At 38.9% G+C, this 25997-nt stretch overlaps 1 protein-coding gene across 1 annotated transcript in view; it reads right to left on the bottom strand.

Moving 5' to 3' along the window:
- The window catches only part of LOC114650505 (matrix metalloproteinase-20-like), a 51565-nt gene extending 30572 nt beyond the window's left edge, over positions 1-20993 (bottom strand). The window contains exons 1-3 of the mRNA XM_028800169.2: positions 20884-20993; positions 19625-19866; positions 1378-1526 (exon numbers count right to left, since the gene is read on the bottom strand). Coding sequence (XP_028656002.1) covers positions 1378-1526; positions 19625-19866; positions 20884-20982 — 490 coding nt within the window. The 5' untranslated portion in view covers positions 20983-20993. The remainder of the gene's footprint in view (positions 1-1377; positions 1527-19624; positions 19867-20883) is intronic.
- Positions 20994-25997: the final 5004 nt, after the last annotated feature.

Raw genomic sequence — 25997 nt, 5'->3', positions numbered from 1 at the left:
AGTCACAGTTTCAGGCTATGAGTTCCAATATGTAACTGAAGAATACCAAATTGTTTCAGTATTAACAGACCAAGTGTCCACAACCATTGCTTCGCCGAAACAAACATTGTCATAATATATTTACAAAAATGCACATGAAACTCCAGTGGGAAACCTCGCTTGTGTTACATTTGAACAGAATTTCCAGGACAAGCAAAAAGTAGACAAAAACAGAGAGCACCAGCATTTATTTGTTTCGACTTCAAGCACTTTATAGAATCCTATGTGTTTATTTGTGAAAATATTTTTTCCTCTCTGATGATGATGATGATAATATTACGGAAACATTTAAAACTTAGGAAGGTCTTAATATGTGCCATACAACTGTCCTGGTTTGGGACTTTAAAAATCTGGTCACCCTAGAATTTACAATCAGAGTGCCACATTCATCTGATATCTATAATGGTCAGTTGTTGTAATTAGGTTTGCCTTTCAAATTTGTCATTCCCTAACATTTGGCGTAACTGAATGGCTTTGTACGTTCCATTTCATGACAATTACTACGGTAAGACATGTTTAAGCAAAGAAGGAATTAATTACAAAAGACTTTTTTTTAATCTATTTAGGTTGTGTTATTTGGCAATTGTAAATTATAGTGAATGTGAGTTGAGAATAATACTTGTGATGGACTAGAGTCCTGGCCAGGCTTGTTTTCACCCTTTTGCCCCATCCATGTGGGTTAGACTCTGGTCTCCACAACCCTGAAATTAATTGAGAAGGTTCAAGAACATACCTACTGAACTCAGTCCATGGAGGGCTACACACCTGAATGTTGCGCCATGCGTTTTGACTTGTTTCGAATTTTAGCATAGTCAAGTGAATTGACTTTCACATGATCACACACATTGTCAGTAGCAGGATTTAAACACTCACGGTTTGACCTCCAAATCCTTAACCACTACCTGCACTACACTTTAAAGTACATCTAAAAAATTTCCTGGAATTGTGAATGAGCAAGCATGGCACAGATAACCATACAATAAGAGCATAAGGAGGTAAATAACTCCAACAAGGTGGATGAAATCTGGGTCAGAGAATTATCAGAGGAATCCTTTATATAATGTGATCACAGACAATTAACAGAATTTCAGAGATGAACTGTGATATATCAAAATAAAAACTATACCCCTTGACCAGCACCAGAATTAAAGATACAGAAGGTTACATTGGTAATCAGCACAGCACCTCATCTGTCTATACATCTGCTATGTCCTCCTAAATCTGTCCATGCAGAATCTTGATAACTGCTGAAAAACTTGTTGAGTTCCTGGAAATGTTAACTGAAATGGTATTTATTCACTAATGTGGACTTCTGACAGTTACATAAAAGGTGCTTACTTCTTGATGCAAAATCAATTAAAATGTCAGCTTCCCCTTTGTCTATCTTCACAAGCTTTAGAGGTGCTGCATCACTCCATATCTTAAAGGCCATATGAAAAGACCTTTCCACCTCCTCCGGGCTCAGATCGGGTGTATACTTTGCTATCCTGAAAGACAGTGAAAGCCATACAGAAAAAAATTAAAGCAGAGAGATATTAGCATAAAAGGAATGAAATGACAGAAAAAAATATTGCATAGTTATTTACCAAGTAAATTCTGAAACAAATGAAAATATTGCAGTATAGTTTAAAACAGTCCCAGTAAAGTCTCCAGGATCTTATCTCCATTAATTAAGATTTTAATTCAGTAGATTCCTTACAGTCTTGTGTTTAATTCACTGAATTATGAAATATTAGGTTTCTATTTAGTGTTCCTGACTCATGATCACTGCTGGTGGTCCATTTGTACAACTACTCATGTACTGTCACATGTGTGGGTGTTGTGTGCTTCTTTTGTGCTGGGGGAAAGACTTGGATGCAGCACAGTCTTTTCCCTCATTTTCCTTTTCTGCTCTCAGAAACAAAGTTAGCCTGTATGAAAAGCCGTAGCCCCGCCTATAACCACGCCTCCCCGGGTGTGCCACTTAACAGACCCCCATTCACTTGGCCTTTGTCATTTGCTAAACCAACACGAACACTCTTCAAGCCCAGTTCAATGGCTATTAATGGGGATACCCCCAGTATCCCAACCCTTTTCTGAAGTACTTGTGTTCTTTTCTCAAAGTATACCACTGTGGTTTATAGGCTGCTTTGGTTAAAAATATGAAACAATAAATGTGGATTTATGCTGCCTCAGAAAGTTCACCACCATTACACAGTTTGCATGTTCTACCTGTGAATGTGTGGGTACTTTTCTGGCTACTCCAGTTTTCCACATGGTGAAGATATCTCAAAGATGTTCTGGTTTGGTGACCTAGAGACTTCACATTGAGCAAGGGTGTGTGTGTGTGTGTGTTTAGATGTATCCTGCATTGTACGTTAAAGTTGTTAATGGGTATGGAGATTCTTAATTGAGTCTTACAATTTAGAATATTTTGAATGAAATAGTTGCCACTTGATCTTTGTTTTATATTATGGTTTTCATTGAAACTTGAATTCATGCTTTTGTCTTTCTAAGGCAGCTTAATTTACTATTAAAGCATATCCAGACATATCCAGTACATTAGGCTGTCTGACATTTATCATTTTAACAAGTTTATTACAGCCTTGCATTTTATTTTAATTATTTTGGTTGCAATTAGTTTTTCATAGTTGTGGTCCCACAAAATGTGCATGTATGGTGCTGATTGAGTAACAGATGTGATTTCAAGCACTTGCATGCTCAATGTTTTGTTTCTTTTTCTTTTAAACAGCTCTCTTTGAACTTTATTGTATGTCTTATTTTCCGTAAATATGAAACAAGATTAGTTTCCCTTTATTTTTGATGAATACCATGCATATAAATAAGAAGACACTGTGGTTACTACTGCTGCTTTACAGCCCAAGAGAACTGAATTCAAATTCCTGCCCTGTCACTGTCTGCGGAGAGAATATTCAGTGACTTCATGTCTGAGTTTGTTTCTTTTTCTTTTCATTTTTCTCCTAAAGATATATACACTAGCGTTCAAAGGTTCTGAATCACCTGGAAAGTTTAATGTTTTTGATAGAAGTTATTACCTTTTGAGTCAAGATACCATTAAATTGATTTAAACATACAAGGCCAAGGGATTATTAGTTTTGCAAATGGCTATCCCTGCTTGAAATGACTGATTTTTAGTATATTATTCATATATGACTGCAAAGCCCCATTTTCAGCAGCCATTCCTTCAGTGTCCTAATTGTAAACTGCTTTAGCTTATCCTTAATTAGTTATGTGTAAACGCTAATTGGCAATTAGAGAAACATTTGCAATTGAATTACCAATGCTGAAACTTTTTATACTGTTCAAAAAACAAAAAAAATTGTCTTTCCTTGGGATGTAAGGTACTGGCATTCCTAAAGTTCATTTCTGGATTCAAAAATGGACAAAGTAAAACAGCTTTCTCGAGAAGCATGTCAGTCTATTGTTTTTTTTTTTTTTTTTTTGGCTGAATGAATGTTATTCCATGTGACTGCCAAGACACTGAAGATTTCATACAAAGGCGTCTACTACTGGCTTGAGAGAAGAGGGCAAACTGGATCTAACCAGGATAGGAAAAGAATGGCAAGGCCCAGATGCACAACTGCGTAAGAGGATAAGGACATCAGAGTTTGTAGTTTGAGAAAGAAGCACCTTACAGGTTTTCAGTTAGCTTCTTCCTTAAATACACACCAAAAACCAGTGTCATCTGCAATAAGATGACTCTTGGATGCTGACCATAGTACACATTTCCAGTCATCTTTCATCTAATGCCTGTGTTCTTTTTCCCATTTTAGCCTTTTCTGTTTATTTGCCAGTTTCAGATATGACATTTTCTTTGAAACTGCCTCTAAGGCCAGCCAGTTGTTTCAACTCTGCTGCAGTTTTTCACAATATATCTACCTATAATGCTATAACATTGTAAAAACTTAAGACCATAGTACATTACACATCTTTTCTAGAGATTTTTAGTTGCAGGCCTCATTTACATAATCTTGGTGAGCTGGGGTTAGTCATGTAGCCTGACATACCCAGCAAGTCAGTCCAACTAGTCTGCAACTTACGTTGACAAAAATCAAACAGTTTTGATTTTGTCTTAAGTTACAGGGGTGGGTGCTGTGTATTGGCTACAACCAATGAGCACTCACCTAACAGTACAATGCATGTAATACAGTGACAAGGATTAAGGAGCTTGGTTGTTTTGGACCTTGCAAATAGAACAGAGGCTTGTCTGTCTGATGTCTCATGTTTCATGTATTACAATAGGATGGAAATAAAAATAAGGACAGAAATTTTGGCTGAACTTGCCATACCTCTAAACCTTCACACAGAACCAGTTCCATTAGGCAGCATGTTATTAGCTGTCAGGTAAAGGATGAGCTGGCAATACTTTGGAAATGTGAAACTCAATTAAAAAGTTGTCACACAGACACATAATATGACATGTCCAGCAATTATGAGTTGTGTAAATTGACATACTTAGGCAATGAGATCTGCAACAGCTATTGTCAAGCTTGACACCCCCTCTGACTAGAAGTTGTGTTATGACACTGGCATTAGAAAACAAAAGTCATCATTAGCAGAGCTGTTTAAATTTGCATTTGTGACTTTTTTTTCCAAAAACAAAGAAACCATAGTCAGTAAAACATTTGTTTACTTTCATAGCTATTGAAAGCGGAAAGCTACAGTACATTAAAGTTAGTCAAATTAAGTTATTCTGTATGCTGTGTTTTTCATCCATCCATCCATTCTCTTCCGCTTATCCGAGGTCGGGTCGCGGGGGCAGCAGCTTGAGCAGAAATGCCCAGACTTCCCTCTCCCCGGCCACTTCTTCTAGCTCTTCCGGGAGAATCCCGAGGCGTTCCCAGGCCAGCCGGGAGACATAGTCCCTCCAGCATGTCCTGGGTCTTCCCCAGGGCCTCCTCCCGGTTGGATGTGCCCGGAACACCTCACCAGGGAGGCGTCCAGGAGGCATCCTGATCAGATGCCCGAGCCACCTCATCTGACTCCTCTCGATGCGGAGGAGCAGCGGCTCTACTCTGAGCCCTTCCTGGATGACTGAGCTACTCACCCTATCTTTAAGGGAGAGCCCAGACACCCTGCGGAGGAAACTCATTTCAGCCGCTTGTATTCGCGATCTCGTTCTTTCGGTCACTACCCATAGCTCATGACCATAGGTGAGGGTAGGAACATAGATCGACCGGTAAATTGAGAGCTTTGTCTTATGGCTCAGCTCCTTTTTCACCACGACAGACCGATGCAGAGCCCGCATCACTGCGGACGCCGCACCGATCCGCCTGTCGATCTCACGCTCCATTCTTCCCTCACTCGTGAACAAGACCCCGAGATACTTGAACTCCTCCACTTGAGGCAGGATCTCGCTCCCAACCCTGAGAGGGCACTCCACCCTTCTCCGGCTGAGGACCATGGCCTCGGATTTGGAGGTGCTGATTCCCATCCCAGCCGCTTCACACTCAGCTGCGAACCGATCCAGAGAGAGTTGAAGATCACGGCCTGATGAAGCAAATAGGACAACATCATCTGCAAAAAGCAGTGACCCAATCCTGAGTCCACCAAACCAGACCCCCTCAACACCCTGGCTGCGCCTAGAAATTCTGTCCATAAAAGTTATGAACAGAATCGGTGACAAAGGGCAGCCCTGGCGGAGTCCAACTCTCACTGGAAACGGGTTCGACTTACTGCCGGCAATGCGGACCAAGCTCTGACACCGGTTGTACAGGGACCGAACTGCCCTTATCAGGGGGTCCGGTACTCCATACTCCCGGAGCACCCCCCACAGGATCCCCCTAGGAACACAGTCGAACGCCTTTTCCAAGTCCACAAAACACATGTAGACTGGTTGGGCGAACTCCCATGCACCCTCCAGGACTCTGCTAAGGGTGTAGAGCTGGTCCACTGTTCCGCGACCAGGACGAAAACCACACTGTTCCTCCTGAATCCGAGGTTCGACTATCCGACGGACCCTCCTCTCCAGAACCCCCGAATAGACTTTTCTAGGGAGGCTGAGGAGTGTGATCCCTCTGTAGTTGGAACACACCCTCCGGTCCCCCTTCTTAAAGAGGGGGACCACCACCCCGGTCTGCCAATCCAGAGGCACTGTCCCTGATGTCCCCATGCGATGTTGTAGAGACGTGTCAACCAAGACAGCCCTACAACATCCAGAGCCTTGAGGAACTCCGGGCGTATCTCATCCACCCCCGGGGCCCTGCCACCAAGGAGTTTTTTGACCACCTCGGTGACCTCAGTCCCAGAGATGGGGAAGCCCACCTCCGAGTCCCCAGGCTCTGCTTCCTCATTGGAAGGCATGTTATTGGGATTGAGGAGGTCTTCGAAGTACTCCCCCCACCGACCCACAACGTCCAGAGTCGAGGTCAGCAGTGCACCATCCCCACCATATACAGTGTTGACACTGCACCGCTTCCCCCTCCTGAGACGCCGGATGGTGGACCAGAATCTCCTCGAAGCCGTCCGAAAGTCATTCTCCATGGCCTCCCCAAACTCCTCCCATGCCCGAGTTTTTGCCTCAGCAACCACCGAAGCCGCATTCCGCTTGGCCTGCCGGTACCTATCAGCTGCCTCCAGGGTCCCACAGGACAAAAGGGACCGGTAGGACTCCTTCTTCAGCTTGACGGCATCCCTCACCGCCGGTGTCCACCAACGGGTTCGGGGATTGCCGCCACGACAGGCACCGACCACCTTACGGCCACAGCTCCGGTCAGCCGCCTCAATAATAGAGGCACGGAACATGGCCCATTCGGACTCAATGTCCCCCACCTCCCTTGGGACATGGTCGAAGTTCTGCCGGAGGTGGGAGTTGAAGCTACTTCTGACAGGGGGCTCTGCCAGACGTTCCCAGCAGACCCTCACAACACGTTTGGGCCTACCAGGCCTGACCGGCATCCTCCCCCACCATCGAAGCCAACTCACCACCAGGTGGTGATCAGTTGATAGCTCCGCCCCTCTCTTCACCCGAGTGTCCAAGACATGTGGCCGCAAGTCCGACGACACGACCACAAAGTCGATCATCGAACTGAGGCCTAGGGTGTCCTGGTGCCAAGTGCACATATGAACACCCCTATGCTTGAACATGGTGTTTGTTATGGACAATCCGTGACGAGCACAGAAGTCCAATAACAAAACACCACTCGGGTTCTGATCGGGGGGGCCATTCCTCCCAATCACGCCCTTCCAGGTATCACTGTCATTGCCCACGTGAGCATTGAAGTCCCCCAGCAGTACGAGGGAGTCCCCAGAAGGCCTGCCCTCTAGCACACCCTCCAGGGACCCCAAAAAGGGTGGGTACTCCGAACTGCTGTTCGGTGCATACGCACAAACAACAGTTAGGACCCGTCCCCCCACCCGAAGGCGGAGGGAGGCTACCCTCTCGTCCACCGGGGTAAACCCCAATGTACAGGCTCCAAGTCTGGGGGCAATAAGTATACCCACACCCGCTCGGCGCCTCTCACCGGGGGCAACTCCAGAGTGGTAGAGAGTCCAGCCCCTCTCAAGGAGATTGGTTCCAGAGTCCAAGCTGTGCGTCGAGGTGAGCCTGACTATATCTATATCTGTGTTTTTAATAATGTAAAACATTTTTAATAGAAATCTTTGTCATGCCCTCAGTATTATTTTTGTATTTACCAGCATCTCATGAGTACAGGAAAACCTTCTGATAGATTTATTTGAAGAACTTGCTGCATCCAAGTTTGTCTTCATGAGGACGCCTAGAGTCTACACCAGCAAGGCAAATCTATCAGATGCAGAACAAGATTCATCAAAGTTCATCACCCACACACTCATTTGGGGTTCTTTTAAAGTCTCCAAATCAACCTATGATGTGTTTCTTTGGGAATAGGTTGAAAAACAGGACGAACCTGGTGTGGAAGTCAGACAGTAGAAAATGTGCAAACTCTACAAACAGTGACCAGAGTGGAATCTGAGCTCAGTCTGCAGTATTGATGTAGCAACTATATCCACTGCATCACCATGGCGCCTCCTGCCACCAGCAGCATCTTTTTAAATATTTATGATGATAAATACTTTGTGATGGGAGGCCACGGCCATTACCAGGCCGGGGCACCAGCTGGATGAAAGGACTGGGGGAGAGGGCATCTGCAAGACACTATCTCCTGGGCAGCTGTGGCACCATGGATTCCCGCAGGGCATGCTGGGAGTTGGTTTGGCAGAGCCCTGTTGGGTTTCTGTGTTGCTCAACCCAGGGGGAGCTGCAGAGCCCTACTTTGGGCTTTTACCACACCTGGGAGTGATTTCAGGTCCGATTAACGAGCCAACATAAAAGGAGCCGCCTCACTCCATTCAGAGAGCCAGGGTTGGGAGGAGGTGGATGAAGCTTGCTGGAGGAGTGGAGGCAGAGGGAGAGCGAAAGAGAGAGAAAGAAGAAAAGGACAGTGTACTGTATTTGTGCTGTTTGGTGCTTGTACTGTGCTGTGAAGTAGGGAACAAAGAAAAAGTGTTTCCCAACTAAAAGAAACGTGTGCTGAGTGGCAAGACTGGACTCTGTGTCTATCGTGTCCGGGTTTGGGGAGCTGTACACCCTGGTTACCACAACTTGCATACATGGTAAAGTAGTGATCCCAAACCATTTTTATGGAGGTTTGCAGCTCTAGTAGTCTAAAAATTACTTGTATCCGTCAATAAGAAATTAGCATGTTTTCTTGAGCAAAACAGTAAATGTTAGACTTGCACATAAAATAGAAAGTATATGTTTACCTAGTAATCACAACTATATTTGTGTTATAATTTTTCAAGATCAGATTTTAATTAAAAAAACACTAAGGAAGAAGAGAACTAAGAAAAGAGAAACTAGAATACTTTTTATTCCTTCCATGTAAACGGAAGTTTGGCGATGGGGTCAAATATTCACTATAGATTTAAGTTCAGATTCTGATTCCACTGAGGTTGTATGTGTGTTTCTGTGGAAAATCAAATTTGACTTTTATGTCTTAAAATTACAGTTTTTGGGAGAAAATGATTTGTTTCTTTTTTGTTGTGTAGAGCTCCTGGATGACTACATCCTAGCAAAAATACAAAAATTTAGAACAAACAGTTTCTGAGATATCCATTCTAAATGCTTAGAGATATATGCACAATGATAACTTCCAAAAAAGTTGACCTGTCTTTTTCAAACAAGTTGCATCATATCTGTCTTGTCACAGGCTCTAGGCCTATTGTTTTTGGTCAGGCACTTATTCCCATATCCTTCATAAACAGTTTGACAAATGTTCATCTATAACAGTCATAGAAATTTGATTTAACTGGGATTTCTGCAGTTTGTTTTTTTGAGATACAGGACCAAGCGTATTTTTTGCACGGGTAGTTTTTGGGGTACATAATTTATTGAAACATACATGTATACATAAATGGAAGCACATGCTCACACACACACTTGCACATGCACATGCTCAAAGAAATTTATAAATGAAGAAAGGTGACATCATGTTTGTATGCTGGATAATGAAGAGAAAGAACTGAACACCCTCAGGTACAGACACCTAGGTTTGTAAAGCTAAATGTGAGCAGAAGTATTTAAGCCTCCCCTGTACCTAGGGCCATTTTAACGCATGGGCATGCTGGGCAGTTAGCTGGGGGCCCCACAAGCATAGGGGCCCCATCTAATCTATGTATGTTGTGACTTGCTGAGTGGTCATGTAGGTAATGGCCCCAGTGCTCTGCTTTGCCCGGAGGCCTATACTGCTGTTAAGATGGCCCTGCCTGTACCACTCTGTCTATCTAATTAGCTTTTTTTAATCTAATCATGCCTTGGAGCTCTAGCACCCCAAAAATTAAAAAACACAGAAATACCATACACCCTACTCTGTATATTCATCATGTTCTATTGTTATGTGAACTAAAGGCTTTTGTTTTCCAGTTGAGAAAATCTTTCAACTCAACTCAAAAGAAGGACAACACCAGTATGCTGGTGTTAGGTGTTGTTAATCTGTCTGTTTAGTGGGAGAGGTGGGGAAAAGCAGTACTCAGATACATCACAATTCCCATTCTTGAACAATTCTGCATTGAGGCACAAAACTCCATAATCAGACTTTTACTTTATATGTGCTTATGAATGAACATACAGAATACAAAACATTTCATTTAAAAAGATCAACTTGAGGAACAATAGATAACTAAATATATACAGATTATTTTTGGAAAAGGTAGTGGTACAGATTTTAATATAACAAAACACACTATGTAGACATTTACAGAATAGAATGTCTAAATAAATCTATGCAAATACACAAATGTAACCCTTTTCATGCAACACAGATAACATCAGTCCTGATTATTCAAATCAAGCCCAGCACCCAACTGAGGCTCATAGTTGCTCCTTCTTTCTTCCACAATTGGATAGTAATTAACTGCATTAAAAACATTTTTTAAAAAAAGGTACCCACGATCAGGTCAATCTGATCCTATACCAAGATGGTGAGAAAGAAGTACTAGCTCTCTGTATTGAGCATAGCACTGTCACAGATGATCAAAGCCCCTCAACTTATAGCACTCAGGTCAGGTTGTCACTAAGATCTCAGTGCAACTTCTCTCCAGTCATTAGGCTGAACATAGTAGTGTATTTGAATGTGCCGATGTAATTATTCTGAGTAAATTTCTGTTTTACGGCACACTTTTTTTTTTTTGGATTAACCATATCTGCCAAAGTCTTCAAAATCTGCAAGAACAGTGCAGTAAAGTGTATGAGTAATAAGGACATCTTTATGTGTAGAGATTGGGGACAGGAATAAATTAATCAGAAAATGGTGCAATATAGGAACACTGTTATTTTAGTTGTTCACTGTACATTGGATGGTGCAATGGATGCACTACTGCCTTGCAGTAAGGAACCCTGGGTTTGTGGCATGAGTGCTCCCTGTGTGGAGTTTTCATGTTTTACCCATATCTGCATGGGTTTCCTCCAGGTGCTCCAGTTTCCTCCCACTGTTTAAAGACATGAATGTTAGGTGAGCTGGCAATGCTAAATTGACTCATGTGTGTACGTGTATTTGTGTGTATATGTGTCTTTGTGTTCATTCACCCTGTGATGGGCTGGTGTTCTGACCAGTGTCTATTCCTGCCTTGTGCCCTATGCTGGCTATGAATGGCTCCAGCAATATCCATGCTCAGCCCTGCTCTAGATTAAGCATATTAGAAAATGACACGATTCTACATGATGCTGTAAAATATACTGACACATGCTGGAATTTGCCACATGGCACTTTCCATTTGTTATTTTATTGTATTACTAGGGGGCTCTGCCCCCTACTCGATTCACTCACCCACCCCTGGTTTTGGTTAACCGGAAATACAATTTAAAGAGATTGTTATATTCATGGGAATTGTTACACATGCATTATTTTCACTTTTACTTTAAAACTTTAGTAAAAACAATATTTGGAATTAACTTTTCTTCAAGATCACATTGAATTTTGATTCCGTGTTTGGACTTACATCATGACAACGCAACGTATAACTGCCTGTGAGTGAATATCGTTTCTTTCTCTCTAATAAATAAAATAACTTTTTCGAATGTTTGTCCATTTGCTTTATTCTTCGCTTAGTCGTTGACATGTCATCTAGAATGTATAAAATTATTGTCCTCATAAAATTTAGAAGAGCTGAGAATGCAGGAAGTGTGTCTGACAAAAGCATTTACACGACTGAGGTTAGATGACCGTGGTCTTGTTTGAAAATGGTTGTAAGTATGGCGTGACTTGAAAGAATCTCATGTTAAAAGTCTCCGTCTCATGGGACTTCATATCGCGCCAACGTTTTTGGAATTCTCGCGGATAAGCCTCTTCATTGGGAAGAAACACTACTTTTTTCCCTGAGGGCAACACGAATTAGACGTTCTACAAATCTCGACTTAAAGTTTAAATCCGAACAATATATTCGATCTCTTTTCGCTGTTCCATTATTTCACCAAGTAATAATTTACATTTGTTTGCACTAATGCGATCTTTACTATAATTTTTTGGAGACTTTCGAATTTTCATATTTCCATTAAATCTAACCTGTTCTGCATATGTACCATGCCAATGTTTTTGAATTCTTTACGACGTTCTACTTTGTCATCTACTCTTTTATTTCCGGCCCTGGGCGTGGTTAAATCTGGCACAAAGACTCGTCTCGCGGGACGTGTAAGTGTCTCTCCAACAAAATCACGTCTCGTCTCCTTCCAAGATTTTTTTTATAATAGAGAGAAAAGAAAAACAAAGGGATTAAATTCAGCATATTATTTTTCAAGATTAATTATAATTTTGTATTAAAAGCAGCAAATGGATACGTTTAAAAAAGTTATGCAGTCAAAAATATAGATGCATCACTTTATAATTGCATTGAATTATGCAGTGTCTCATGACTGTCATACTGCACACTGTGATGCAAGTATAATTGGTCATACAGGTAGTTAGGTCATGACATTTACTTAATGAGAGTTTATTGAAACAAACATTATGAAAAGGCAAAAATGATGAAAATGTGGTAATGTTTGTCATAAAGGCTAAATTCTCGTTAGCTCAACATGGGTAGATGCAAGTAATAGAGGAACAAGTGTAACAGATTTTGGTAGCCCGTCAAAGTGCTTGTTATAGTAACAAGGCTTGAAAATTGGGGTGAAAGAATACAGTAGGCACAATTATGTGGACGTTACACTTATGTAGACTATTATGGATGCACAATCCCAATAAATATGATAACTTGGCACCTATGACTACAATAGAGCTGCAAAAGTTGATGTGGATACAAGCATTAAACCACCTTTTGTACCAATCTATCTATCTATGCAGCTTGTTTGCTTCATTTGACACCAAATTGTTCACTTGATTCGGTTTCCTGTCCATTATACTCTACATTTATTTGTCTGTCTGTCTGTGTGTCTGTCAAGTTGCTATGTCTCTGTCATTTAGTAATAAATTCAATGCATTGCATTTGTCATTCCAGTAGCTGACCCAGTCCAAACATTAATGCTGCTTTTAAGATTTCCATATCAAATGGCAAATAACAGAGACATATGCATTGCATGATGCACTGCAAACATTCATGCTAAGGTCTACATTAATTACTTGAATTTCACACTGTCTTAGACAGGTAGTAGATCTAGTCAATGTGCGTGATTATATGTTATTGTACAGAACAATCAAATATATTGTGTTGTAAAATATTCTTTTGAGTGATTTCCTGCAGTATCACTAAATTGTAATTTACTAGGAAGTACATCAGGGACCATTCCATACCAGTTTTTTTACAGTTAGTAAAAGTTATCCTCAACAAGACTGTTTGTTTAATGAATGATTAAAACTACAGTACTCTCTAGAATTTACTGGAGCATCTTTCTGAATCAAATTTATTTTTCCTAAATATCAAACGCTTAAAATAGTGAGCTTTTTGGTGATGACTTCCTACATCAGTTTCTTGTGAGATGATTATTTCACTGAACTATGGTGTATTGTATATGCATCCATCGACCTGTTTTCTAAACTGGCTTAATGAAGTACAAGGTTGTAGAGAGTCACAGTATCCTGCCCTTGTTAGAAGTTTTCTTTCAAAGGTTTCCTTTCCCTGTCTCTGTTACAAATTTATTAAAGTATTCAAGCACTACAACAAAAAAAAATATGTCTCCATGCATTGGAAGTCATACTTGTGCTTGAATTTGACTTGGCCCATATAAACTAAATGCTTCACTGTAAGTTACAGTTCAAACACACACATATATCTGTAGATGAGAGTTGGGAGCATGAGCTGGTGATTGCCACACCCACCAAACAACGAACCACCTGGATTGGGACCGGAGTACAGCAGTTGACACTTCAGCATCACACTGGAACATTGTGAGTTTTTTCTTTTTACGGTAGCTGGACTGCCAATCCTGCCACCAACTCCAATATTTTCCCTGTTAGTTGGAGGACCTGCTTGCAGGACTGGATGCAGATTAATGTCATACCCAGGACAAAGCAATTAAGGTTAAGGGCCTTGCTCAATGGAGTAGAGTCACTTCTGGCATTTACGGGATTCAAACTGGCAACCTTCCAATTGCTGGCGCAGATCCCTAGCCTCAGAGCCACCACTCCACCCTAATCTATACTCGATATTAAAGCAAACTGCACATGGAGTAATGAGTTATATGCTGTAGTTCCATTGCTCTATACAAGGCAGGAACCAAGTCTGGTTGTGATGAAAATTTAACACATGGCACACCTATGCACACTCCCTCAACACTAGACCTAATTGCATATCTTTGAATGGTGAAAGGAAACTGGAATTCCCAGAGAACGTGTAAACATCACAAACAAAGCCATTCTGGAATGATAGTGGGTTTTTGGGATTTGCAATGTTTAATTGTACATTTTTAAAAATGTATTATTATACAGCTGCCTGGGAGGGACTGGCACCCTGTACTGATGTCAAATGCATAGTGACAGCACAGGCAAGGCAGGAAATTGCCCCAATGGGGCCCAAATGTATGTTTCAATAATTTTTTATTTGTAATGTGAAATGTAATCAGAACTGATTTCAAAAATTATAAAGAGAATTTACATTTACATGTCTGGAAGCAAAATGTGAGAAAAAAAGAAAAAACTGAACAGGAGGAAATGAAGCAGTAGGGCAGTGGTAAGTAGTAAAGAATCTGAAATGTTGAGCATACTTAATTAGACAGAGTTAGAACTGAATTGTTGGAGTGGAATTGGAAGAACAAAAGCGTCTCACACACACTCTGAAAAAATGGATGGAATGTTTTAAAGCAGCAGAGGAGAATATGTGATAACTTATCTGGAGTGTGACAGTAATCAAATTCGTCTGTAAAACAAAAATTACAATTTCAATTAACTGAAATTGAAACTAAAACCGACATTCGACTAGGAAAAGAAACCAACAGCTAAAAGTCAATTGTCCAACTGTCAGTGAAAGCTTGGATGCAAGTGTCTTGTACCAAACCAGCCAAATTCCAAAGGCACTGAAGCAACTGAAAACACCTAAACAATGATGAACTCGGCACTAAACGTAAATTCCGTTTGCTCTCTGCCTGTCAAGAGCACATTTGTATGTTGTGTGTCCTGACTTCTGCAGTATATACAGCTTATATAAGTTTTCTGGTTGGCCATACAGAGAGCTTCACCTGCCAAAAATGTACAGTTAACTTAGAGTTGGTTGGGAAAATTTTGGAGGACAGCATTAGTAACCTGATAGTGATAGGGCAAACCAATTAGATTGACTGAGTTGTTTAGACAATTCTGCCATTTATGATTTGGCTTATAATACAGTAAACAGAAATGGAAATTTAAGCATTGTAGTATGTTTCCTCCTGGCTCCTGTCACTTTTGCCGCTAGTGAAACGTTTTTCATCGTTAAAAGCTGATGGAATCTTACTTGAGATCTACCATGTGTGGGTCAGAGGCTTTCATTACCAGCTCAGTAGCTGCAGAGTAGCTGCATTTGTTATAACCAAAGCAACAAACAGTAAGTTATAGTAACACCTTTACACGCCATTTTTTAAATTTTAATGTTCACTTTATTATTTTTTTTTAAATAAATTATGATGTGTAATTTGTATTTATTGTTTATTTGCACTTTACATTTACTGTGCATTTAATTTACTTTGTAAGAGAAGGCCAGCAGCTCAACCCGGCCGGGACTCCCCTGATATGGAAGGATGGGGGAAGGCAGCTTTTTTAGAACACTGTCTCCCCCAAGATGCTAGATGGCAACACCCCTGGAGAGTAGTGATGCCCCCAATTCCCACAGGGCATCCTGTAACTTGGAGTTCTGTGTTGTAGTGTCTGAGCACAAAACCCCAGAATACAAATGTTCATTTTGTGATTGGTCTTAAAAGTGGGATTGAAACTTTGTTTTTTTTATGTACAAAGTTTCCTAGGAGCTTATGGCAGAGAAGAAATAAGAAAATGGAAGAGTAAGCATCTCTGAGGTATGAGAGAAATAAAAGTTTATTTTGTTACCTAAAAGGTCTGCTGCACATGTTTTTGGCGTAAAACTGTGAGATCCACCGCCCCCTTGGTGAGTGAAGAAAGACAGAACAGGTATCTCAGCCCTGTTGGGTGCTGTGGGTTCTGCCAGGGGGTGCTGTGGAAGTATCTGGAGAGTCATACTACCTTCATAACCCAGAAGTATTAGTGAGTCATGAGGACGGAAATCCAGAATTACTTCCAGGCTGAAGAAAACTTGATCTCTCTATCTGACCCGGAAGTGCTAACAAGTTACGTGGATGGAAAAGCAGAAGCCCTTCTGGGTTGAACCATATATAAAGGACCGCTGTGAACCCAGCAGGTGACCCAGAGTCGGGTGGAGGTGGACAAAGCTTGCTGGGAGGTGTGGAGGAGCGAAAGATAGAAAGAGAAAGAATTGTGATTATTATTGTGATTTACTTGCCTGTGTTATTGCGGTTGTGGTGCTTGGAGGGTGCTTCACTGTTTAAGTAGAGAATTATTAAAAGATCTTCTTAGTGCTTTTACCTGGTGTCCTGAGTGCCTGTTTGTTGGGTTTAAAGGGGCAACAGTGCCACCTAGTGTCCACAACTTATTTAGAGTGAACATATTTATCAGTTTCTCAAATGTTGTGTAACCTCTCACTGATTGTTATTTATTAGGTAGGAAATGAAACAGCAGAAAGCAACATCAGACATGACTGGAGTGCTGCCCATTCTGGACAGTTAAAAGTTGTGATCAACTCCATGAAATGTCGGATAAGAGACTAAAAAAAGTGACAGGCTAACAATTCCAGAGGCTGCTACAATATTATAAATCATGTTGAGTAGGATAGTTTCACAACTCTGCTATGGTATGACCTGAAGCAAGACGATTTCTTCAGATTGTTGGAATCAAGTTGAGAAGGGAAGCCAAGCCACAGTGAGCTTGAGGACTTTGGCAAAGAAAAGTTTGCAGGTCTTGTTACCCTACTAAAAAGTTTGGTCTCAAGAGTTATTATGAGATCAGTTGGCACAGATCTAATATCTTGGGAAGTAATGCTGCCTTCACATGCTGTTAGACAGACAGGATATACAAGTTTTCTCCTTAGAAATTTAATGTGAATGTCACTTGAAGTAGGAACTATGAGTTGGACAATTTTGACTAAACAAAATTACCAAAATTCTCCAAGCAGAGATATTCTAACTTTTCACCTTGCCCAATAATATAAAATTAAAAAAATCTACTTAGCCAAAAATTGCATTTTTGTGGTTGAATTATATTTGGAGAGATGTGATATACTTTTAATGTGTTTATGCTCCACTTTATATTCACGTTAAAATCAAGCTTATCTTTTAATGCTCTTTGTGTGGACCAAGTAGCAAAGCAACAGCAGCCTCATGCAGTAGGCATGATTATGTGGATGTCACCCTTATGTAGACTATTATGGATGTGTGTTTGTGAAATGTGTATCCCCCAATAAGGCTATAGGCACAATAGATCTGTTAATGTTGATGTGGACACAAGGATTAAGCCAGCCCTGTACCAACCTTTCAATTTATGCTGCTTGTTTACTTCATTTTACCTCATAAGATTAGTTTCAAATTGTTAATTGTTGTTGAAGTTGCTCACTTAATTCAACTTCCTGGTAATTTTCATTTATTTGTTTATATCCACCATAATAAAAGGACACGTGTCTGCATGTTCATCCTGTTGGTATGTCTCTATTATTCAAAATGATGGTGCATCACAAATATTTTCAGTAATAAAATGCATTGCCTTTGTCATTCCAATAGATGGCAAATCACAAACATTAACATTGCTTTTATGAATCCCATACAAAATAGCTTATGACAGTCATATTCAATGTATGGTGCACTGCAAATGTAATCACTGAGGTCTACGTTGATTGCTTAGATTTCAACCCATCTTAGATGGATAGCACGGCTAATTCAATTGATAAAAATATTTATTCAAACACTCAAACTCAATTTAATGAACTTTGGAAGCAAGTGTTAAAGTTTGCTTCCTGTCAGTAAAAATTAGAGCTGTGTCACAGACCTTATTATTTCATGTACTAAATGGGGAGTATTGTAATAAGTAAATCGTATATTACAAATTAATAAAGGTAATACAATAAAATATATCCTTTTTATATTGATGGAAAATGAAAAAGGAATACATGGTATTATATTGGTTCAAAGAAGAGTACTCCATTCACATTCTGAAATCACTTCAATACATGAATTATTTTGAAATCAGAAATGCAAGTCAAATAATAACAATGTAATTCTGTAAGATCCTAAAATGTGGAGAAATGTTTATCATAAGAGCAATAGCATTTGATTAATTTATTAACATCACTCTGACTAAAGGCAATGTCACATTAGATGACTTTTCCAGCAAGTTCAGTCATAGCCTTCTTTCACATAAACTTAGTGAATTGGATTCGGTCGTCTACTGCTTTGCAGTTTGGAGAGTTTGTGGGTTCACTTCACGGGTCCTCCCTGTGTGGAGAGCGCTTTGAATAGTGAGAAAAGTGCTATATAAATGTAAAGAATTATTATTATTATTATTATTATTATTATTATTATTATTAGTGTGACAAACCCAGCGATTCAATCCAACTAGTCCATGACTTGTCTTTAGTCGTAGGGGTTGTTTCTGTGTGTATGACCATTAAATTCTCATCTGGAAGTACAGTACAGTGATGAAGAATAAAGAACGTGGGTATTTTAAACCTCACAAACAGCAGAAAGGCTCATCTGACTGATGTCTCATTTTTTATATACCATGGCAGAATGGGAAAAATAAAAATAAGGGTACAGTTTACTGCTGAACTTGCTGTATCTGTTAACATTTCTCACAGAATCAGCTCCACAGGTAGCCACATTACTGGAAGTCAAAAAAAAAAAAGGGCGAGCGCGATTGTGCAGGGAGGTCAGCACTACTTTGGTAAATCTGAAATGCCCTGTGAGTTTTATTTATTTAAACTGACACGGTCTGGTGACAAAATCAGTTTGATACACCCCACGACTAGAAGTCGTGTAATCTGACCTCAGCTTATGTGTGTTTCTTTCTTGTTCTCTGCAATGAACTGCTACCCCATTTAGGGCTATCATTTATAAAATAAATTATACTTTTGCACAGTCCCTTACTGAAGAAAGTGGACTCAGCAAATGAATTAATTTATTTGTACACTTCTGCATTTATTTGGAATAGACAAGTAGCATGTCTATTTTTTGCATCATTTAGTAGTCTATCTTAATCCTTAATGAACTAAATTGTGGGGGCTTGGTACTTACAGCAGCCCTGCTGCCTCACATTTCCAGAAGCCTTAATTCAGTTATTGGTCAGGCCTGCTGCCTATGTGGTGTTTGCTCATTTTCGCTGTGTGGAATTTTTTGAGGTGTGCTCCCACCTCGAAACGTTATATGTGTGTAACTTGGCCCTACTTTAACTGAGTGTGCTGTTCTATCAGAGATCATTATTTCAGTTAGTGCCCAATGCTACCTGGATAGACTTTAGCATCCCAACCATGTAATGATTTAAGACAATGGGTAGGCTGGCAGAGGCAGTCCTAAGAAGCTCACATATTGTAACCAGCACATCTGCTGTATTAACAAGCTTTGTCTCAGGCTATATTAAAGTCAAATTAGTACCTGTATGTGATTGTGCGGTTTCTCCATTTTGGTTTGCCTGGATAGAAGTGGTAATTTTCCACGTCAGGAACTCCACAGCGTGGTATCTTCATCACTTTAATGGTCTGAGGATTCAACTGCCCAGTCACCTCCAGCCCAAAGAAGGACTGCATTTCTTTAGTCTTTCTTTCCAGTTCTGGAGTATGTCTTTTGGCACGACCTGGACGGGCTTCAGTTAAGTTGTAAAACATCTTCAGGTATGCCTAGAATTTTACATGTTCAAAAACAGCACAAAGCCAAACATTAGAAGGTTTTTTTTGTAACGCTTCTGTCTGAAGCTTTGTTGAGGCTGTTTGCATTTTATACTTCAAAATCTTTCTTAATGTTAAGTGCTGTTTTTATGGAAACATACAATACTTTTAAAAAAAAATCAAAGATGATTCTTAGTGCAAAAGTAAAAGAAAATAAATCCGAATGTGGTTTTTATTTCTTGTACAAGAATTCAAAATCACTTTTGAATTTATTATGTTCTAGTAATCTGTTGTATTGTACCTCTTTTTAGTGTTAATCTTTAGCTTTTATCTGTCTTGCAAGAGTTTAGAAAGTGGCCTAATAAAATAAATTCCACATTTTTAGTTACCAGTAGTTCTCTTTTAAATAAAGCAAAGCAGTATGATGAACATAATTAACACATTACAATTGCAGAAATCTGCTATTTTTTGCTTATGTTGTCACTAAACAGTAATTTATATATTTTAATGAACTCTGTTCTTCCCTAAAATCTTTAAAGTTGCACCTTTTGTTTTTAGTTATACCATGACTTTTTCCTTTGCAAGCAAAGTGGCTGAGTATATATTAAACTGAATGCAAATATGAATGTTATTAAAATCTTCTTTTATTAATTTTGAGTCCAGTCTGCGTATATTTGAAGACAGCTGCGTAAATGCCTCACTGTTAATTCTGCCTGCTGCTTTTTCCTATCAAGTACTGTATTGTATTTTTATCATTCTCCATAAATATACTTTCTTCAGGTGAAATACACAGACTAAGTGCATAGTCATAAGAAAAATGTCAAATTATTTCTCAATGATGTGCAATATACCAAGCAATAAATAGCCTTTGAAATGATTTAAGACTGGAAAATAATTATCTCTTTAACTTTCCATAGAAGGTTGATGCTTTGCTTAGTTTTGCTTAATGATTTATGAAGGTGTTTATCATATGTGCCCTTTTTATTTTAGTGTAATTGGCGTAGAGCAGATTTATCAAAATCTACATACCCGAGCATAGTCTACATCATCTGGTTGGAGTGAATTTTCCTTTAGGACTGGCTTACTCCATATGAGGAACACATTCTGCAAAAGGCAAAGCTGTAACATCCAGTGAGGCATTTTTGAACACATCTAAGTTCAGCTATTTGAATCTACCTTTGGTTTTATAGGGCTGAGCATGTTTGCAGGATTCTTAGTGGATGAATCATGTATGCATCAAGCTGACATAAACCCTCAGAACAACAAGTCAGTACACCTAGTGACTATTTTACACTAGTGGTTAAAAAAGAGCTAAGAAAACAACCTGTGCTGTACCCACTAAATTAAAAAGACTGCGGTCTAGATTTTGGAAATTAATGTTTGTTTAATTTGTGAAGCTAAATTATTTGGAGGACATCTGGCTGATTTTCACTGTGTCATACTTCTAATATTCTATAGGATTCCAGACTACATTGCTCTTATGATGATTTAATATTTAGGCTGAAATTAGTGCACTACATTTGCATACAAATGTTAAGAGATTTAATAATGAACATTTCTCTGATCAGGAAAACTGCAGCTCACCGGAAGATGAGCGGCTTTCTGCCCAATGCAAACATTAGACATTTTTAATTGAAACTTAGGCACTCAGTGTTCATCAGGACTTCACTGGTCAAAGTGAAAAAGAAAGCGGACTGTAGAATAAATACAATAAATTCAATGAAGCAGACAAAAAACTTAAAGAAAAATGTTGTTTGGTCTGGAACAGGTAGGATTATTATAAGAAACTGTTTCTGGAAACAAGGTGGCACAAATCCCGCTACTGACATTGTGTGTGAACCTGAGCAAGTCATTTGATCTGCCTGTGCTCTAATTGGAAAACCAAAGGAAATGTCACCATTTATTTCATAAATGTTGTGAGTTGCCTATGTAAATGTTAATAATGTTAATAAAAGAAGCTGAGAACCCTGAGTGGAATAGACATGCGCATTTTTCACACCCACACATTTCTATTTGCTTATATATTGCTAATTATTTTTAAACTATTCCTTATATGTTCTTTTAATCTATCAATCATTTACAGTATGGCTGGCACCCTGTTGTGTCATGCTTTTTACTCTTTGTTGCTGTGTTAGGCATTGTCTCCTGTAAACCTGAACCGGGCCTAGGCACTAATTGTGTGGAATTGTTTGGTTCTGTTTGTTCAAGTGACACTCATAATAATATAAAAAAAACAAAAAACAAACTGTACTAGGTGGTACTGTAACTGAACTCTTAGTAGCTTGGATTGACTCCATGTGTGTCTACATCTTATTGTGTTACAAAAATGAATCCAGCAAAATGGAGAAAGCTGTTAGCTACATTTTTCTTTTCATCAACAATGGACACAAAAGCACTTCTTTACTGACGTGGGATGAAAAGCAGTTCATCTACAGTAATATGTCAGAACAGCATAACACTGTTTTAGGAATGCAGAATTTACTGTCATATGTCGATCAGGTATTCAGATTTTGCTGTCTGCTTAGTAAAAAGGAGGCAAGGTGGTTACACTTGCAGCAAACTTTAAAGTTGGACAAAATATTTTAATCAAACAGTGTATGAACATTGAAGTGGCATGAAGGAAAATTGTCAGACATCCAAGCCTAGGGAGTGTTTTCCAAGAAATAGGGGATGACACAGACATTAAATTCCTTTCTCTAATTAACCGTAGAGTTGAGTAGGACACACCAAAGGAGCTCTGATGTCACTTCCACCGTGGCTTCTGGAATTCTGCCTCTTCCAGTCAACTAACTAAGTGAAGCTGGATCCAGAGGTCGGCATTCTTTCAAGAATCAGCTACTGAAGAGAATGCATCTTCCTTCCTGAAACCTTTTACCAAGGCCAGAAAAGCCCTTATACTGACTAGATAGGAAGACGCTTCTGATTATACAGTTTCTGTGTTATTTCAGCAAAATGAAATAGAGCATCCATCTTGTACCCCAGGCCTTTACGATTTTATGATGCTAGGGGGCTTTGCCCCCGGCTCGCTTTGCTCGCCACCCCCCCCCCCCCCAAGCCTGTGCTATGCGCCAGCCACTTCAGGTCTCTGCCGTTCGCGTATGTGGATTTCACGTTCACCACACAACAAATCTTTTAATTCTCGCAGATAGGCCTCTTCATTGGAAAGAAACACTACTTTTCCCTGATGGCAACATGAATTAAACGATCTACAAGTCTCTGACTTAAAGTTTAAATTCGAACAATATATTCGATCTCTTTTCACTGTTCTGTTATTGCACCAAGTAACAATTTCCATTTGTTTGCGCTAATGCGATCTTTACTATCATTTTTTGGAGACTTTCAAATTTTAGTGCTTTCATTATCTGTAACCTGCTCTTCATGCGTATCGTGCCGACGTTTTTGAATTGTTTACGAAGTTCTACTTTGTCATCTACTCTTTGTGTTTTATTTTCGGCCTCGGTTGTAGTTAAATCTCTTGGCACAAAGTCTCGTCTCGCGGGATGTGAAAGTATCTCTCTGAAAAAGTCACATCTCGTCCCAGGCTAAAACGTCTTGTCTCGTCCCAGGAGTTTTTTATTATAATAGAGAGATTTAAATGATGGAATTGTAGTGACTCCTAGGATAGTGTGCCCATCTAATAAAAGCCAATGCAAGAGCATTAGTTTAGCATGCTAATAAATTAGTAATTGAATGGAAGTAATAATAGCAGAGGAGTTGGTCAGTGAAATGAAAAAGAAAACAGACGATTTCACTTTCTTTCAAATGTGCATGATGCAGCTGCAGATATTAAAATATTAAATTAGATAATAACAATAGTAGTAAAAAAAACAATAATAGTAATAAATTACTTTGTGAATGGTTCATCCACTGTCACTGTTGATTATTTAAAGTACTTGGATATTTGCTTTCACATTTAGATGATGTTTCCAGTCATATTCAGACTTAGAAGAATATGTTACCTCTTTGTGCACAGCTCTAATTTTTATTAATATTTTAACAAAAAATATGTTTTGGCTGTTTGAACCTAAGACATTAGATTTTTTAAATGTTTTTACTGTAAATTGCTTACTATGGTCTAGTGTTGGTCTCTATAGACGCCCATTCCGTTAGAAAACATGAGATTAAGAATTTTTCTTGGCCATAGTTACAAACCACATGGGGTAAATAAAATTAAAAAAATAATTTTTGGGTGTATTCCGTTAATGTTCTGTGCATAAAACAGAGATCAGTTCCTGGGAGATTATTTTACTGTTCTGTAATATTCTTTCATGAAAAATACATTTAAAAAAGTTTGGACTGACATCTTTTTCAGGTATTATATTACATTTTTAGGCTTAGAATCTATATTGTAATTAACATAATGTTAGTTGGTTTAACTACTCTGTCCAAGTCCATTGTTCATGTTTGTAGGCAACAGTTTGCTTGGTAATGTCAGAAGTATATAAATGTCTGTGTTGCATAGTATTTGTATGTCAATGTGAATATCACAGCTTTAAAAGTTTTTTTCATAGATTTTGTATGTGGTCAATCATTTGGTGAGCTTTGTGCCACCCACAACCAAATGCTTATTTATTCTGGACCTATACACTAAATTCCCACTAAAAGCTAATTGAATTAAGTATATACATTTGCTCGTTAAATTTAAACATTCATACCAAAAAGAAATAGCTGCCTATGACCATTCATTTTTTCCTATCAGCCCATGGGAACTTGCAGACTGACAGTTTTCAGGCTCCTCACATTCTGTCAGTATCTGACAGTGTTTAATCACTGTAGTGAGCTATTTCCACTGATCACTTAATGACTGATGTTGTATTTGAAGGTGTAGGTTGTAATAAATTCTTTGCTGAACTTTGTTTTATCTAACTAAAAGCAAAAGTCTTCCCTAATCATTTTAGATTTACATAAGGAAAAAAAAATCAAAATCTTTGAAGTAATGGTCACTGTTGCTTGGTGAAACTAATTTGCTTTTTGGCTTTTTGCAGTAATATCCCCAGCCTGAAACAATTACCTTTCATGAGATAACAACATTTTGGTTTAGCATATTAAATTATCTGTATCAGCTGATTAAATATTGATTTAACTTTCTAAATATACATCATTTGGTTAGGTTAGGACGGAAGTTCACACATAATGAGTTATTTAAACATTATGCTGACAGGTGGGTACATTAACCATTAATTAAATAATTTATAAAAGTACTTCTTAACCTCACTCAGACTTTGTAGCAATTAATGGTTAAAGCTGGTGAGTTGTAAGATAATTGGGGACTGTGGCTGTTGCTTGGCCTCTGGTAATAACATGTCGTGCAATCTAGAGATCTCAAAACCATGAAGCTTAGCTACTCAGCTCAGTTCATGGAGGGCTGCAGTGAGAGCAGGTACATATTCCATCAAAGACCTCCTGTTAATTCAAATTTCTATCTGAATTAAGTATGCTGTTATTTACTACATTGGGCCCTTATTTTGTCATTAAAGAATAATGATATACAATATACCTTTTGTAGGATATGGTTACATTTTTCAGATTCTTAGATTTTGTTGTGTTATTTCTTTGAAATGCTGTCATTATTTTAGTAATAGTTTCACAAGTGGAGTTGTTATTGAAATAGCAGTTATTTCTTTAGCATTTAGTGCACATGTTCTCTCTTTTTCAGTTGCCATTGTTAGGATGCAATTTAGAGTTCTCTTTAAAAAAATTATGATAAAAAAAGAAAATGAGGAATATGAATTTCCATCTTTCTTGGCATAAATATTACATTAAAGACCCTTTATATTAACATAGTGTACTCTTATTAGAGTTGCTGATGTGGCTGTTCATGCTGTATTATTGTCTTTTTGACCTTATTCATGGTTGTTATGGTACCATGAAATTATATTTTGTTGCTTATCAGATGCTTTTATCCAAAGTGACTTATAAAAGATGTCAATATAATCAAGTAAACATCAGTCTAAGAGGACTGTCTTGAAACAAATATTACAGGACAAGGTTACAAAATTGATCATCACAAGTAAGGAGCTCAGAACAAAATGCATGCTAGTAACACTTTCTTAGTTGCAAGAACCTCTCAAAGTCAATACCATTTAGAAAGAAATTAATAGAACAAGAGAACATAGTCAATGGCCACAAAGCACTGCCACATT

The sequence above is a fragment of the Erpetoichthys calabaricus genome, chromosome 4 (genome assembly GCF_900747795.2).
Source record: "Erpetoichthys calabaricus chromosome 4, fErpCal1.3, whole genome shotgun sequence".
In the NCBI taxonomy this organism is placed as follows: domain Eukaryota; kingdom Metazoa; phylum Chordata; class Cladistia; order Polypteriformes; family Polypteridae; genus Erpetoichthys; species Erpetoichthys calabaricus.
Note: the sequence above shows the minus strand (reverse complement) of the source record. Positions and strands in the feature narration are given on the sequence as shown.